The sequence below is a fragment of the Marmota monax genome, unplaced genomic scaffold, assembly GCF_021218885.2.
Source record: "Marmota monax isolate L192 unplaced genomic scaffold, Marmota_monax_Labrador192_F-V1.1 WCK01_AAM20220418_F8-fsc00168, whole genome shotgun sequence".
Lineage (NCBI taxonomy): Eukaryota > Metazoa > Chordata > Mammalia > Rodentia > Sciuridae > Marmota > Marmota monax.
In genome coordinates, this window is record NW_026692492.1 from 3,258,151 (window position 1) to 3,275,303 (window position 17,153).

The 17,153-nt window shown below is 60.1% G+C and overlaps 2 protein-coding genes across 3 annotated transcripts in view; both read left to right on the forward strand.

Moving 5' to 3' along the window:
• Positions 1–1,074: 1,074 nt before the first annotated feature.
• Positions 1,075–17,153, forward strand: part of Dhrsx (dehydrogenase/reductase X-linked) — a 35,608-nt gene continuing 19,529 nt past the window's right edge. The window contains exons 1-3 of one of the 2 annotated variants that reach the window (XM_046443427.2): positions 1,075–1,211; positions 14,288–14,395; positions 15,516–15,584. In XM_046443427.2, the coding sequence (XP_046299383.1) occupies positions 1,103–1,211; positions 14,288–14,395; positions 15,516–15,584 (286 nt within the window). In that variant the 5' untranslated portion in view covers positions 1,075–1,102. Of the gene's footprint in view, positions 1,212–9,547; positions 10,761–14,287; positions 14,396–15,515; positions 15,585–17,153 lie in introns of those variants that run through there. The other variant, XM_058579073.1, reaches the window with a different exon arrangement.
• Positions 1,096–9,564, forward strand: Zbed1 (zinc finger BED-type containing 1). Its single transcript, XM_046443425.2, has 2 exons — positions 1,096–1,211; positions 7,180–9,564. The coding sequence occupies exon 2, from the start codon at positions 7,230–7,232 to the stop codon at positions 9,402–9,404; it is 2,175 nt and encodes a 724-aa protein (XP_046299381.1). The 5' UTR covers positions 1,096–1,211; positions 7,180–7,229; the 3' UTR covers positions 9,405–9,564.

Genomic DNA, 17,153 nt, shown 5'->3' on the forward strand with positions numbered 1-17,153 from the left:
GACCCTGGAGGGGTTCTGGGGTCCCGGGGTCTCGGCGTCAGGTGGGGTCTGGGGGTGAGGTCTGGGGTCCCTGGAGGGGATCTGGTTGGGGTCTGGGGTCCCGGGGTCCGGGTGGGGTCTGGGGGTGGAGATCTGGGGTCCCTGGAGGGGTTCTGGTTGGGGTCTGGGGTCCCGGGGTCCGGGTGGGGTCTGGGGGTGAGGTCTGGGGACCCTGGAGGGGTTCTGGTCGGGGTCTGGGGTCCCGGGGTCTCGGCGTCAGGTGGGGTCTGGGGGGGTGGAGATCTGGGGTCCCTGGAGGGGTTCTGGTCGGGGTCTGGGGTCCCGGGGTCTCGGCGTCAGGTGGGGTCTGGGGGGGTGGAGATCTGGGGTCCCTGGAGGGGTTCTGGTCGGGGTCTGGGGTCCCGGGGTCCGGGTGGGGTCTGGGGGGGTGGAGATCTGGGGTCCCTGCAGGGGATCTGGTTGGGGTTGGGGTCCCGGGGTCGGGTGGGGTCTGGGGGGGTGAGGTCTGGGGTCCCTGGAGGGGTTCTGGTTGGGGTTGGGGTCCCGGGGTCCGGGTGGGGTCTGGGGGGGTGAGGTCTGGGGACCCTGCAGGGGATCTGGTTGGGGTTGGGGTCCCGGGGTCCGGGTGGGGTCTGGGGGGGTGAGGTCTGGGGTCCCTGGAGGGGTTCTGGTCGGGGTCTGGGGTCCCGGGGTCTCGGCGTCAGGTGGGGTCTGGGGGGGTGGAGATCTGGGGACCCTGCAGGGGTTCTGGTTGGGGTTGGGGTCCCGGGGTCGGGTGGGGTCTGGGGGGGTGGAGATCTGTGGTCCCTGGAGGGGATCTGGTTGGGGTTGGGGTCCCGGGGTCGGGTGGGGTCTGGGGGTGGAGATCTGGGGTCCCTGGAGGGGTTCTGGTCGGGGTCTGGGGTCCCGGGGTCTCGGCGTCAGGTGGGGTCTGGGGGGGTGGAGATCTGGGGACCCTGGAGGGGATCTGGTTGGGGTTGGGGTCCCGGGGTCGGGTGGGGTCTGCGGCCGGGGCGGGGCGGGGCGTTTCCGCGTCCCGCTGGGCGACGCCGGGTCCCGGGCGGGCGGAGGGCGGGCGGAGCGGTGGCGCGTCCGGGCGGCCATGTCGCCTTTGTCTGCGGCGCGGGCGGCCCTGCGGGTGTACGCGGCGGGGGCCGCGGTGCTGGTGGCGCAGCTGCTGCGCCGCTGCCTCGGGGGCTTCGCGGAGCCAGGTCAGCGGGGCGCGGGGGCGGGGGTGGCCCTGGGGTCCGCGGCGCGCGCTCGGGGGCGGCGGGTCGGGGCCGCGCAGCTGCGCCCCCCGCGCGCTCCTGCTGCGGGCGGCCGCGCGCTCGCGGTGTCCCCTGCGGGGGGCCGGGCGGGGGTCGTCCGAGGGGCCCGCGTCTCCCGCGGCCGTGGCCCAGCCCCCGGGGCCCGTGCGCGCCCGACCTCGGGCGGCTGTGGTGGGCGCTCGGCGCCGGGGGTCTGCTGGAGGCCGCGCGCCCCGTGCGTCCCGGGAGGGGAGGGGAGGGGAGGGCAGGGACAGGGGGCGCCCCGAGCCCTCGGTCGTCCCCCCCCCCGGGAGGGGACCCGGGCCTTCCGGGAGGTGGAGCCGGCGGCGCAGCGGGCCGCGGGGAGGCTGCGGGGGGCGGCGCAACTTTGTTCCCGGGGGCCTCCGGGGAGCGCCCGGGGGACGCGCAGCCTCCGCCTGCGAGGCCCGGGGGAGGCCGCGGGGTGTGCGCGCGCACGGGGCATTTGCACGGCTCGGCGTGGGGGTCCGAGCCAGCGCCGGCGTGTTTGGAGGGACACAGTCCCGGGGCGCGACAGGCCACCGAGATGCGGAGCCCCAAAGGACGGCTTCACTCTTAAAGCAAAGTCACTCCCCGGCCTCGGGGCGCGGGCGTGCACCCTGGCGTCTGCCTCTCCGCCTGGCCAACTGCGCAGGGCGCCCCTGCGACACCGGGGCGGGCCGGGCTGGTGGCAGGCGCGTGTGGTTACGAAATGACTCCATTTCCCGTGTTGACCCAGCCCGAGGCCCGCGCGCTCTTGAAAGGCACGGCCACGTGGGGCGCTCGGCCTGGCAGCCCCGGGAAAGGGTCCATTTGAATGTCGCCTGGGGTCACCTTTCTGCTTCCTGAAAAAGTGACCTTCAGTGTTTTTGAGCCGTTTGGGAGTGACCGCAGAGGGTGGTGCAAGGACCTGGCCCCGGGAGGGAGCTGCGAGGCAAGGTCCCTTTGCCAGGGGACAGTCCCTGGCGGGGCCCAGGTGCAGCCTGCCCGCCGCTGCTCGTCCGTGCAAGTTTTGCTTTGCGACAGCCGCGTCACCTGCGCGGGAATGCGCTCAGCTGAGCGGCAGCATTGGACACGGAACTGGATTTCAGCTCAGTTGAGCTCAGCGAGGGCTGCTGCCTGCCCGACACGGCCTCGGGGAACCTGGGCAGCTGCCATTTGGGCCACTGGGGGTCCCACCTGTGGATCAAAAAAAAAAAAAAAAAGTCGTTAAAAAGCTCTCGGTGGAGAGGAACCGGTGGCCCCAGGCACCTGGAGGGAGGTCCCTTCTCGTGCACCTTGATTGACAGCTTTTGCATTCTCCAAGTGACGTCCTTCCCCTCCGGTCGCCTGGGCCATTGTTGGAGCTGGCAGGGCAGGCCGGGCCTTGCCCTCTCTGCCTGAGGCCTCCATGTTCCGTCCCCGCTCAAAAATGTCACTTTGTTTCATTTTGTGCCGTGGATCCAGCTTCTGATTCGTTCTGAACGTGCAAAGCTTGACCTTTACCCTGGGCTTTGCAGGAGGATTGCAAACAAACCGGGCTTTCAGAATCTTTTTTTTTTTTTTTTTTAATAAAGGGGCTGCATCCAGCTTGGGTTGTGCCCTCCGGTGTGGCTGCGGGCGGGAAAGTCCACCCTGGAGTCTGACTGCAAGCCCAGCTCAACTGCGTTCTGCCGAGAAGCAAACTAATTGCAAAGGAATGGCATTCCTCAGCTGGGAGGGGTTGGCGGGGCAAGTTAGGGTCTGTCCCCACCTCCTGGAGGCCGCATTTAAATGGCCCACCTTTTAAGGAAGGCCTGTCAATCACATGGTAAGAGGCGGGAGGTGAATGATTGCATTTTGTAGCCCAAAGTGCATCCGGGTGCAGAGGTGTGGGGTGCAGGCCTGTCACTCACCCAACGTGACCCTGAGGGAAACAAACTTCACACCCCGTATGCCAACGGCGTTTAATAAAGAGCCCGAAAACGCGGGGCTTTGTGAAGAATGCAGACCTTTTGTATAAGGTGAATATTTCCAAAAGTGGGAGAAAAGGACCCATTTTTTATGTTGCAGATGAGCAACTTTTAGTGCTCATTTTTTCTGAACTGGTTTTATTTCTATATTTTGCTTTATTTTTGCAGTTCTGGGCCGGAACCCAGGGCCTCAGGTTTGCAAAGCGACCAGGGAGCGACCCCTGCAGACGTGTATTTTATTTTTCATGCACACACAAAAAATATATATATATATATTTTTTACAGGACATAATGCTTATTTGTTAGTTTTTTTGGTGCTGGGGTTTGACCTCATGGGTGTTAACCCCTGAGCCACATCCCCAGGCCTTTTTGTTTTATTTTTTTTATTTAGAGACAGAGTCTCGCTAAGTTGCTTAGGGCCTTGCTAACTTGCTGAGGCTGGCCTCCAACTTGCCGTCCTCCTGCCCCAGCCTCCCAAGCCACTGTGTCTTCCCCTCCCTCCCTCCCTCCCTCCCTCCCTTCCCCATGTGATGGACACCAGAGCGTCCTGGGATATCTTTTTATACCCTTCCCTCTTTCCCTGTAGGCAATATTCATTGGTGCAGTCTCCTGACTTGGTTTTCAAGGTCACCGCGTCCCTGAGGAAATACTGTGGCTTTGCTTGGGTCTGGGGGACAATATGTGGAAAATGCAGCCCTTGGCTCACACATGAGGAATCAGAAAAGGCAAGACCCGGGGGGGGGGGGGGGGGGGGGGGGGTTGCCTGGGTAGCCGCTCAGGGACCCTGAGACCAGCCTGGGAGCGCCTGGAGCCAACTGTACCTGCAGCTGGGAGCCCGCTCCACCCAGCTGCAGGGAAGGGGCTCCCGGGTCCCTGTGGCTGCAGGTTCTGGGGAACTGACAGGCGGCACCTGCAGGCGGGGTCCTTGGAAGCTGGGTCAGGGACAGGGGTGTGCTCCAGGCCTAGGGCCATCGCCGGGTCCTATCTGTAACTGTGACACTTGCTGATAAGACATTCTCTAGCTACCAGCGCCTGTCAATCAAACAGGAGCAATAATGATAGTAATGACCACAGTCGAATCCCACGCTGCCCTGCAGGCCTGTATATAAGCCGGGCGCGGCGGCACACGCCTATCACCCCAGCAGCTGGGGAGGCTGAGGCCTGAGGATCATGAGTTCAAAGCCAGCCTCCGCCAAAGCGAGGCTAAAGCAGCTCAAGGAGACCCTGTCTGTAAATAAAATGCAAAATAAGGCTGGGGACCGGGCTCAGGGGTGGAGGGCCCCCGAGTTCAATCCCGGATACCCCAAAAGAAACAGAGAAACTAAAAATGAATATAAAATGCTCCTCTAGGTACCAGGGCCTCTTTTGAACAAATACTAATAAAAATAGCAATAAAAATTAATAATAATGATAATAAACTCTCAGGATCTCTTTCAGCCTAATAATAATAATAATAATAATAACCGCCACCAGAACCTCTTTTAGCCAAATATTAGCATCAGTAATAATAAATAATAATAATTGAAAAAGTTTTTTCATTTGGGTGCCAAGACCTTCCCAGCCTAATTAATAAAAGGGATAATAATAATAATAATAAATGATCAATAATGACAAAATGTAGGAAACTTTCCTCCAAGTTCAGGACTTAAATAAGAGCAATAACAACAATAAAAGTAAGAATGATCCAATGCAAAACTTTCCTCCGGGTACCAGGCCTTCTCATTTCCAAATAATAACAAAAATGATAAATAATTTTTTTGGGGGGTACCAGGGATGGAACCCAGGGGTGCTTCACCCCGGAACCCCGTCCCCAGCCCTTTTTATATTTTATTTAGAGACAGGGGTCTCCCTGAGTTGCTTTGGGCCTTGCTAAGTTGCGGAGGCTGGCCTCCGACTTGCGATCCTCCGGCCTCAGCCTCCGGAGCCACTCGGATGATAAGTGTGTGCCACCGCACTTGGCAACAAATAGAAAAATCATAACAAATAATAAAGTTAATGACCAATTTTGTATATTAAAAATTTTCCTTCATGTTCTGCGACCTCTTTCTGCCAAATAGTAATGGTGATCAGAGTATGTAATAAATAATTACTGAATACCAGATAATAAATTCTTCCCGATACCAGAATTTTTTCAGCCTCATAATAATAATTAATAATAACAATAATAATAATAATAATAATAATAATAAATTGAAATATCACTTTCTCCCAGGTATCAGGAGCTCTTCAGCCTAATAATAACAATAATAAATTAAATATTAAATATGAAACTTTCCTACAGGTAGCAGGGACCTATTCAGCCCAATAATAATAGCAATAATAATAATAATAATAATAATAAATCAGATGTAAAACTTTCATGTTTTATGTAAAACATAAAAGTGGCCCTGGTGGTCAGTGGTGGTCACTCTATAGGAACACAACAATGGTGACGAGGACCCAGTGGGCAGTGCCCGTACCGCCCCACGCTGTTGCAGGGGTCAGACTGGTGGCCCTGGGCCGGCAGGAAGGCATCTCAGCACCTGGCCCACGTTTCCGCCCTGGGTATGCTACCCTCACTGGCCTAGTCGTGAGCAGCTCAGGGGTCCCCTTGTCTGGAAGTCCACCTGCGTGTCCTGCTGAGTGCTTCTCCCCAACCCCCAACACGGCACAAGCAGGGCTCTGGGGTCTTGCAAAGGAACCTGGTCCTCAGCCCCACCCTGGGCGGGTGGCCCCTCACTCCAGTCTCTGCCTCCGTCTCCACGGGGCTCCTCCTCTGGGTCTGTGTCCCCTCCTCTGTCTCTGGGGAGGACACGGCCATGGCACGAGGGCCCCCTGACCCAGGAGGAGCCCATCTCAGGGCCCTGCACTAACCACCTCTGCAGAGACCCTGTTTGCACACGAGGTCCGAGGCCCGGCTCCCTGGTGGCCGTGGTCTTGGGTTGGAGGTGGGCCCTCTGCAGCCTGCCCGGGCCGTGGGGGACGTTTCTTGGCTTGGCTCTGAGCACTGCGTCGTGGGTTCCGTGGTCCGCTTTGTGGTTTGGCTTCAGTTCAGCGCTGACAGCTTGCGAGTGTCCCCAGCCTGTGTCTCTCTCTTAACTTATTTTTAAATTTATTTTTAAACCGGGATTGAGCCCAGGGCCACTTGACCACGGAGCCAGCTGCATCCCCAGCCGTTTGCATATTTCATTTAGAGACGGTGGCGGCGGCGTTGCTAAGTGGCTCCCAGCCTCGCTTTGGCTGAGGCCGGCTTGGAACTCGCCGTCCTCCTGCCTGGGCCTCCTGAGCTGCTGGGATGACAGGCGTGGGCCACCGCGCCTGGCTTAGGGGTCCCCAGTGTCTCTTAAGAAAACCGAGCTGTGTTGGAGGTCCTTGCGCACAGAGGGGACCCTGGGTGGCGGCTCCGAGGACCTGGGGATGTGGCTGTCTCGCGGATCATCCAATCTTCTGCTCCAAGAGCTCCTAGGTGCATGTGTGTCCACAAGCACAGATGCACTTAGGCTGCTCCTGAGCCTGCGGCGTTCACCAAGGGCCTCCAGTTCGTTTGGAAGTTGGGGTCCAACGCTTTGTGGCCAGACTCAAGACCCTGGTAGCCAAAGCAGCATCCCGTTGCCGCTTCTGGGCTGCCCAGGACTGACCTCTGTTGACCTTGGGGGCTGGTTGCTGCTCCCCGCGGGCCCTGAAGGGTGTGGGTCTCCACGCGTCCTGCGCTCGGAACTCCCTCCCCCATGGTGCACCCTCTGGGTCTTTGGCCCAAGGCCTTGGACAGGGACCTGGAGCCTGATGGGCTGCCTGGGGCGTCTGCAGTGACCCGAGCCGCGCCCCCTAGTGTCGGGCTCCCAGCTCTGCAAGCGAGCGAGACGCATGCGCGGTGCCTTTGATGGACGGCTGTGCTGCTCCGCGCATGCCCGCTCGGCCCTGCCCTGCGCCGTGCCGTGTCCCCGGCGGGGGGCGCCGTGGCGCGCGTCTCTTCTCACGCTGTGTTTGTCTTGGTGCTTATTTAGCAGGTGCCCGCGCCTGAGCGGTCGCCCGGCCCGGCCGTGCCGACGACGCCATGGAGAGCAAGGCGGGGGAGCCGTCGCAGGCCGACCTGAAGCTGGTGGCGCACCCCCGCGCCAAGAGCAAGGTGTGGAAGTATTTCGGCTTCGACACCAACGCCGAGGGGTGCATCCTGCAGTGGAAGAAGATCTACTGTCGCATCTGCATGTCGCAGATCGCCTACTCGGGCAACACGTCCAACCTCTCCTACCACCTGGAGAAGAACCACCCCGAGGAGTTCTGCGAGTTCATCAAGAGCAACACGGAGCAGATGCGCGAGGCCTTCGCCACCGCCTTCTCCAAGCTCAAGCCCGACGCCGCCTCCTCCTCCTCCTCCTCCTCCTCCTCCTCCGCGGCCTCGTCCTCGTCCCCCTCGACGTCGCAGCCCCCGCCGCCGCCCCCGCCTTCGTCGTCGTCGCAGCTGCCCGGGGCGCAGGACGCGCTGGCCGGGAAGCCGGGGCTGGAGGGCCGCCGGCAGCAGGAGCTGACGGGCGCGGTGCTGGCGCTGCTCTGCGAGGGGCTCTTCCCCGCGTCCACCGTGGACGAGCCCGCGTTCCGCGCGCTGCTGCGGGCGGCCGAGCCCCGCTACGAGCTGCCCAGGGCCCGGTTCTTCTGCAGCCGGGCGCTGCCCGCGCGCTACGGGGCGGTGCGCGAGGCCGTGCGCAAGGAGCTGGCCGAGGCCGCCTGGTGCGGCGTGTCCACCGAGCTGTGGCGCAGCGACAACCAGAACCGCGCCTACGTGACGCTGGCCGCGCACTTCCTGGGCCTGGCGTCGCCCAACTGCCTGTCGGTGGCCTCGCGGTGCCTGAAGACCTTCGAGGTGCCCGAGGAGAACGCGGCCGAGACCATCACGCGCGTCCTCTACGAGACCTTCATCGAGTGGGGCGTCAGCGCCAAGGTCTCCGGCGCCACCACGGACTGCGCCAAGGACGTGGCGCAGGCGTGCTCGCTGCTGGACATCCCCGTGCACATGCCGTGCCTGGGCCGCGCCTTCGACGCCGCCATCCAGCAGGCCTTCCGGCTGCCCAAGCTGGCCGCGCTGCTGGCGCGCTGTCGCCGCCTGGTGGCCTACTTCCAGCAGTCGTCGGTGGCCAGGTACATGCTGGCCGAGAAGCAGAGGCTGCAGGGCGCCGCGCGCTGCATGCTGGTCAGCAACCGGGTGGCCGGCTGGGGCAGCACGCTGGCCATGCTGCAGCGGCTGCGGGAGCAGCAGTTCGCCATCGCGGGCGTCCTGGTGGAGGACAGCAACAACCACCACCTCATGCTCGAGGCCGCCGAGTGGGCCACCATCGACGGCCTCGTGGAGCTGCTGCAGCCCTTCCAGCAGGTGGCCGAGGCGCTGGCCGCCGCGCGGCACCCGACCATCAGCATGGTCAAGCCGCTGCTGCACATGCTGCTCAACACGACGCTGCCCGCCAAGGACGGCGACCCCAAGGACCTGAGCATGGCCAAGGAGGTGATGGCCAAGGAGCTGAGCCGGACCTACCAGGAGGCGCCCGAGACCGACCTGTTCCTCAACGTGGCCACCTTCCTGGACCCGCGCTACAAGAGGCTGCCCTTCCTGTCGGCCTTCGAGAGGCAGCAGGTGGAGAACCGGGTGGTGGAGGAGGCCAAGGGCCTGCTGGACAAGGCCAAGGACCGCGGCTGCCCCACGCCTCCGCCACCGCTGCCCGCCGAGGACAAGCCGTCGGCGGGCTCCGAGGAGCCCCCGGCCAAGAGGCCGGCCAGCGCCATCCACAGCCTGCTGGCCGAGATCTTCCGCCCGGCGGCCGGCCCCGAGGACCAGGAGGAGGTGCACGCGCAGCTGCTGGAGGAGCTGAGCAACTTCAAGTCGCAGAAGGTCCTCGGCCTCCACGAGGACCCGCTCAAGTGGTGGTCCGACCGCCTGGCGCTCTTCCCCGTGCTGCCCCAGGTCCTGCAGAAGTACTGGTGCGTGGCCGCCACGCGCCTGCCCCCCGAGCGCCTCTTCGGCTCCGCCGCCAACGTGGTCAGCGCCAAGCGGAACCGGCTGGCCCCCGCGCACGTGGACCAGCAGGTGTTCCTCTACGAGAACGGCCGGGCCGCCGCCGTCGAGGCCGAGCCCGAGGACGAGGACGAGGGCGAGTGGGGGCTCGACCCCGAGCAGCTGTTCCCGCTGGGGGACCCGGCCAGCGGCGGCTTCTTCGGGCTCAGGGACGGGGGCTTCCTCTAGGGGCCGCCTCAGTGGACACTGGACAGTCAAGAGCCGAGAAGGAAGGACGCACACGGCGAGGGGGGGGGTGCCCTGTCCTCGGTCACCTTCCACACACCAACGGCCACAGCTGCCTCAAAAGCCGGGCAACGGCTGATGCTTGATTTCCCCCCAAGAACTGGACCCCGGTGGTCAGGGCCCATAATCCCAGCAGCTTGGGAGGCTGAGGCAGGAGGATCAACAGTTGGAGGCCAGCCTCTGCGACCAGCCAGGCCCTCGGCAGCTTAGCAAGACCTGTTTCTAAAAGGGAAATATAAAAAGGGCTGGGGACGTGGCTCAGCGGTTCAGTGTCCCTGGGTTCAGTCCCTGGTGCCCACCCCCCCCCCCCCAAAAAAAAAAACAAAAAAAAAAACAACAGGTGGCAGTGGGGAGAGGCTTGGGGACACAGGGTGGGGGGCCTCAGGCAGCCCCGTCCCCAGCCCTATTTTGCATTTTATTTAGAGACAGGGTCTCCCTGAGCGGCTCAGGGCCTCGCTGTGGCTGAGGCTGGCTTTGAACTCGCCATCCTCCCGCCTCAGCCTCCCGAGCGAGCACCTGGGATTATAAGCATTCCCGCTCTTGAAGCCACTTCTAAGCCGGGTAGTTCATGCATCTTGCGGTTCTGGGTTTTATTTGTGACGCATGAACCGAGGTGAGCTATTTTTAGGTTTCTGGGGGGGGGGGGGCAGTAAAAGACCCCTAATTTTTTTTTTTTTTTTTCTTTTTCTGCTTTTGTTTAAACCTGCTCGAGGCCGACTTCCCGCCATGGAGGTGGGAATTTGAGGTTCTCGGATGGGAGAAGACGTTTGAATTCTGTTAAAAAAAAACTCAAGCTCGTGGGGGAGCATTTAATTTGCAAAAAAATAAAAATAAAACTTAATATATATATTTATTTTTTTTTTTTCCGGAATTGGCTGACGGGAAGGGTCCCCCCGGGAACCGGGATAGGCGCTGCTAAATGTAGGACCGCTTTTCCCGTTGGGGACGTTGCTCCATTCCGTAAGAGCGGGAACGCAGAGCTCCCTGGTCCCCAGGCACCCAGCTCCTTGTGCGAGTTGGGAGCGCCCAGGGTGCCCAGGGGGCTGGGCTAGGGACAGGCTCAGGTGGACAGCGGCACTTTTGGTATCTCGCGACAATGTTGGGATTTTGCGCTTCTTGCCGGTTTCCCCTTGCCTTCCTGGAAGCTCAGACCTTGGACTCTGCTCAATCAACCAGAGACGCAAAGCCGCCGCTGCTGCTGTCTGCTGCGCGTGCCTCCGTCCCAGGACCCTCGGGTCTGCCCACAGGCTGGTCCTCGCTGGCCTTAAAGGACACCTGTCCCGGCCACTCACAGTTCAGGTCTGGCCCTGGGTCTTGCAGCCTTGAGTTCAGATGTTTGTGGTTTTTTGCGTTTTTCTTTTCTCCTTCTCTCTTTGGCGTCAGATACCCAAGGGACTCAGTGGGTGCAGTAGCCCAAGGAGGTCCCAAACAGGGGGACCTCATGTGGGCACCGGTCACTTGTTGATGCCCGGAGATTTATTTAGGAGATCCAGAGGGGCTCTCTGTGGGGCAGAGTGCAGGCCACCTTGAGAGGGATCGGGGCATTTGGGGGTTCGGGGTCCTTTTAAAGGGAACTTGGGACTGGATGTGGTGGTCCATGCCTATAAACCCAGCAGCTTGGGAGGCAGAGGCTGAGGCAGGAGGATCGCCAGGTGGAGGCCAGCCTCTACATGAGAAGACTCTAGGCAGCTTAGCAAGAACTATTTCTAAAACTGAGATATAGAAAGGGCTGGGGACGCGGCTCGGTGGCTAAGTGTCCCTGGGTCCAATCCCTGGTGCCAAAAAAAAAAAAAAACAGGTGACGGTGGGTACAGGCTTGGGGACACAGGTTGGAGGGACTGAGGCTGCACCAAGGTTCCAGAGGAAGCGCTTCCCCCTTCCTTTCCCCCTGTTAGTTCTTCTATTTTGCACCAAATCTATCCTGCCCCGACGTGACTGTGACAGGAGACTCTTAGGGAGCCCTGCAGCACTCAAAAAAAAAAAAAAAAAAATCCGTGTGCACAAGACCTTCATTTAAGTATTTTTCTTTTCTAGCATTTTTCTTTAGTTCTCAGTTGTCACTTGCAAATTCCGACCTGCCCTGCCAAGGGACACGGGGGAAAAAAATAAAACCAACCACACATCAAACAACCGGAAGCAGCCAGTAGCTGGCAAAGGCGGTGGTGGTGCGGGCCTCCCGGACCTCAGACTCTTCTTTCTCCTGCACATGCTCAGAGCCCGCCGCGGGCATATGCAGCGCCCACAGCTCCTGCCGGCGGAGCAGAGCGTCCAGGGGCCCCGCTGGGCTGCAGCAGCAGGAGCTGCACAGTTTCCTGCCTCTCGCTTCCCTCCCGAGCTGAGGCCGGTTTCCTGCTTTTGCAGAGAGGCCCGGATCCCAGCTGCGCCCGCCCGCTGAGCTTTTGAGCGAGGCTGGTGGGGGTCAGGAGGCCTGCTGGGGGTCAGCGGCTGGGCTCTGGCTGCGGGGGTCGGGGAGCAGCCGCTGAGGCTCTGCAGACCCTGCGCCTGGGCCTCCGCCCCCCTCCTGCTCTCTTTGTGTCTCAGAAGCAGCTGCTTAAAGCACCTGTCCCCTAGGACTTTGTGTAGAGACTGGACAGACGTCTGGGACCCTTGTCACTCACCAGCTCTCCTGCCCTGGGAGCGCATGCGCCATCCGCCCCGGTAGATGCAGACCCCCCCCCCCCCCAAGGCCCACCTGGACCTCTTGGTTCGTTTTCTGTAGCTGTGACAAAACACCCGAGACCAGGTGATTTATAAAGAATGAAGGTTTGTTGGAAGGTTTTGGAGGCTGGAAGGCCAAGAGAGAGGCGCACTCGTGCTGGCTCAGGGCTCCTCTTACAGAGCCACCAATGGTGACCCTCAGGACCTCAGGGGATCCCACTACCCTCCCCCCCAGGCCTCACCTCCAGTTAGGAGACCCTAGGACTTTATAAAATGCTGTTTTTAAAAAAACCCGTTTGCAGACGTGCATGAGCATCCTGATTTCCTGGTTTTCAAACATTCTCGTCCTTTTCAAATAAATGTCACCCTCTGCTGTGACGGCCATGCCCGTCTGGGGCTCCCGCGGATGGGCGGTCTCAGGGAAATTTTATTTATTTTCATTTTTATTTCTTTCTTTGTGGTAGGGATTGAACCCAGGGGCGCTGAACCACAGAACCACACCCCCAGCCCTTTTATTATTATTATTATTATTATTATTATTATTATTATTATTATTATTATTACTATTACTACTATTTATTTTGAGAAATGGTGTTTCTAAGTTGCAGAGGCTGGCCTCCAACTTGCCGTCCTCCTGCCTCAGCCTCCAGACCCCTGGAATGACACACAAGCGCCGGCTGCACACCGTGTCCCCTGCCCGTGTTTTCCTGGCACACCTGGGGACTGTTTGCTCCTTTTCTGCTCCTTTGCACGCGGGGAGATGGATACAAAGACCTCTTTTCCCACAGAGGAGAGGGAGGCGGGAGTGGAGCAGGTGGGCGGAGCCCTCCGTGCCGGGAATTCGCCCAGGCTGAGGCTGGCCTCCAGGAAGGCATGAGGTCAGCCCCCCAGCTTAGCCACTGGCCCCAGGGGCGTGACCTCAGGGGGTTCTAAACTTAGCAGGGGACCTGCCCGGGCTTCTCCGGGTGAGGGGGGCCGTGGGTGCGTCTCCTGTCTGTCCAGTTGCACGGTTGCCTCCAGCGCCAATGTAGCCCGGGGATCGTTTTGCACACGGTCCTGGGGGCGGGCGGGCGCGCAGAGCCTGCAGACTGAAGTCCCCGGACACCAGCTGCATGATGGGCTGGGGGAGGTGGCCAGGGCTGGCCCCCAATTGGGAGAGCCGCCGCCGGTCCCCTCTGATCTCCCTGGACAGGAGCCGACATCTGGGAGTCGGGATTAACCCAAGATTAAAGGCGGGAAAGGCGCAGAGGCTTTAGCCCCGGGGACAATGTGACGGAATCTGCCAGGAGGCCGGGGAGGGACCGGGGAGGGCGCAGCTGCCCAGTGGCTCTCCAGGCCTGGCGCAGGGGCCTGCGCGTCCCCCCTCCCTGTGTCCAGCTTTGACCTGTCCCCCCATCCCATCCCGGGGCGTCTTGACCCCCCAGTCCCATCGGTGAGGTCTGAGCTGCCCCCGGGGGTCACACGGCGCACCCCGCCCGGGCGCACGCGGGGGAATACAGTCGGCGCTCTGCGCTGCACGTTCTGCACTCGCAGATGCGCTCATTCGCAGGCCACAAGCAGCAAAAGGAGAGTCACCGCCACCCCCCCATCCGCGCGAGACCCGGGGTCCTCGTCCCCGAAGCAGCGAGCGTCCCAGGTCCCCTGTGCCAGAACAGCGAGTGCACTCCTCAGCAGTCACGATCCATCTTCCTATTGCTCCCTTGTGGGTCGGGTCCCAGCGTCGGGCACTGCTCCGCTGGCTCGCGAGCCCCACCCTGCTCTCACCCCGTTTCATTGCGTCGACTGATTGGGTGAGGCCCACCCAACTCCCAGAGGGCCAGCCCATTTCCTATGAGGACCGGCATGCTCAGGACGGGGACAAAGTGGGGACCCGTTGCTTCTCTGTGGATCCCGGTCCTGGGGGGTGTGCAGCTGGGTGCTCCAGGGCGTGGACAAGGAAGGGTTGTTGCTGCCCACGGTCGGGTTCCAGAGTGTCACCTGGGCAGCTGGAGGGGTGCGGATGTCACCAAGTTGCTCAGAGCCTCGCTGAGTGGCTGAGGCTGGCCTCCACCTTGCCATCCTCCGGCCTCAGCCTCCCCAGCACCTGGGATGACAGGCGGGCGCTACCCTCCCGGCTTGGACGCTGCTTTTTAAACCTCGATTTTTTTTTTTTTCTGCTTCCTCCTCAGTTTTCTGCCGGCAGCCGGACCGCGTGGCCGTCGTGACGGGAGGCACGGATGGCATCGGTTTCGCCACCGCCAAGTACCTGGCCAGGCTGGGCATGCACGTCATCATAGGTGAACCTTTATGATTGCTTCTCTTGTCCTCCGGGGAGGGGACTCCGGATTTCTCTTGTAGGTGGCCACTTCCAGGTGGACCCAGGGGTCAGGTAGAGCAAACCCTGGGAAGTGGATATTCAGGGACAGGGAAACCCGGAGGCCGGCGAGCTCCTTGGGACGTGCGGATGCACAATCTGCTTCAGGGTCTCGCCGAGCTGCTTGGAGCCTCGCTCGGTTGCTGAGGCTGGCCTCCAACTTGCCATCCTCCTGCCTCAGCCTCCCAAGCTGCTGGGATGAGAGGTGTGCACCCGCCTAACATTTTTTTTTTTTTTCCTTTTTAATGTCTGCCATCTCATTACTGTGATACAGTCTCGGGACATCCCCGCCCGTTTGCTTTCCGTACTTCGCTTATTTCACTGAGCGGAAGGCCCTCCGGATCCTCCCGTGCTGCTGAGATATGACAGAGCAGCGTCCCTTTGCATGGCTGTATAGTATTCCACCCACAAACCACCTTTGTCCTTTCCGTGGTCGATAGGCACCGAGTTCACTGGCTTCTGCACCTTGCTGAAATGCATATGGCGGAGCCCATGTCCCCCCCCGCACGCTGATCCATTTGGGTTGGATGCCCGGTGAGGAGATGGGTAGCTCCCATGGTCGACCTACCCTAAATTCATCGAGGAAGCTCCCGGCTGTTTTCCACAGCGGCCGTCCTGACCGAGATCCACACAGTCCTCCCAACAGGAGGAAGGAAGCAGCAGACACTTCCTGCGCAGTAAAAGGACCTGGGATCCCGAGGCCGGGGCTCCCGCGTCTCAGTGGTGATGGAGACAGAGCTGTGAGAAAACACCCGAGGTCCGCAGCTTAGAGAGAGGAAAGGTTCGGGTCGGCTCATGGAGGCCGAGGTTTCCGTTCAGACGATTCTGGCTGGTGTCCCGGGCCACCTTGCCCCTCTGAAGGCCCCCAAGAGCTTCTGGTCACCTGTCCGTCAAAGCTCCCTGTCAGCTCCAACCCGTGTCTCATCTCTGTCGTCCCAGGGGCTCTGGAGGCTGAGGCAGGAGGATGGCAAGTCGGAGGCCATGTCACTCACGGTTTGCATGTTTTTTTTTTTTGTAATTCTTTCTTTCCTTTTCCCTTGTAGCTGGGAACAATGACGCCAAAGCCCAAGAAGTCATCCGCAAGATAAGAGAAGAGACCCTGAACAGCAAAGGTCAGGCTCTGTCGCTTCCTTCCGCCTTATTGTGAATCAGCGGCCGCGTGTCAGAGCGAATATTCGGCCTTTGTTTTTTGGGGGGGGGATTGACTTATTTCACTGAGCATGAGAGTGTCCAGCTCCGTCCGTTTACCTACAAATGCCGTCACTTCATTCCTCTTCACGGCCGAGTAATATTCCACTTAGTATGCATACCACAGTTTCTTTATCCACTTTTGTATTGAAGGGCCCCGAGGTTGGGGCCGTAGCTTAGCTGTGAATCGAGCTGCTGCGAACATGGGTGTGGCCATGTCCCTGGACTGTGCCCATTTTAAGTCCTCATGGTATAAGCTGAGGAGTGCGTGAACTTGGTCAAATGCTGGTGGACAACATTCTGGGTGGACGTGTGCAAGCCGTTGCACAAGCTGAGTCCTCAATCTTGAGGACTGGAGCTTCGACGGCCCCCTCTGCGAGGTGGCCAGCAACTGCCCAGGGCCCTGAATGACCCTCCCCAGCCAGCGTCTCTGGGAGTCCCTGGGAGGTCCCTCGAGCACCTCCCATCCACAGTGGGTCGCGCCATCTTTGTTGAGACGCTGGACTGGGGTTGGGGGACGCTGCGGTCATTTCTAAGGTTTGCTCTGAGTGAAAGGAGCCGGCCCCGGGCTCCCCATAAGCTGGACATGGGTCAAGGGTGGGAACGGTATTACAGAGTCTCTTTAGGGGCTGCAGAAATAGGGTTCTTGAGGATCCTTTTGATGATTTTCTTGTTGGCCTCGCGGGGCTGGGAGGGGGCCCCTGTGGGTTCCGTGGGCTTAGAGGAGGGTTCGCTGGTGGACCTTGGGGGGACTCCCAGGCAGGACGGCTCTGGGAACGTGGTGAGGAGATGCTGTCTGTCAACGCAGACAGGAAGGGTCCTGCTGTGCACTGTTGATAGAGCTCTAGTGTCCACCTGCTGCCCCCCTCCGGCAGTGACTGCATGAGTTAGCATCCACATATCACAGAGAGGACACTCAGCCTTTGTTTTGGGGGGACCGGGTTATTTCCGTGAGCAGGATATTCCCCAGGTCCACCCATTTACCTGCAAATGCCATCACTGCATTCTTCTTCATGACTGAGTAATATTCCATTGTGTATGTGCGGGATTCCAGTGCCTTCTTCTTCCTCCCCGACTTCCTGTCCACAAGTGAATGATCTCCTGCACCCCATCCTTCCCACCACGATGATCCTTAAGAGCAATGGCTCCGAGGAACTTTGAAATCTCTGAAACCGAGAGCCGCCTTCAACCCTTTCTCTTTTGTACGTCGGTCATCCGAGGTCGGGGTTCCACTAGTGGAAAGTGGACGGGCACACATCGCGTTGGCACGTCACCAGGTTGTTTCAAAAGTGACCTGGAGAGGCTTTAAGATTGCACCCAGGGAGGCGCTCTCCAGTCTGTTAGAAGAAGACCTCGGAGACCTTATCGAGGTAAAAGGTGGCACGTGGCCAATGGGACTTGCTTCCGTCACCCTTTTGATCACTGGGACCAAAAGACCCAGCAAGAGAAATGAAGATGAAGAAAAGTCTGTTCTGGTCACAGCTTTAGAAAGG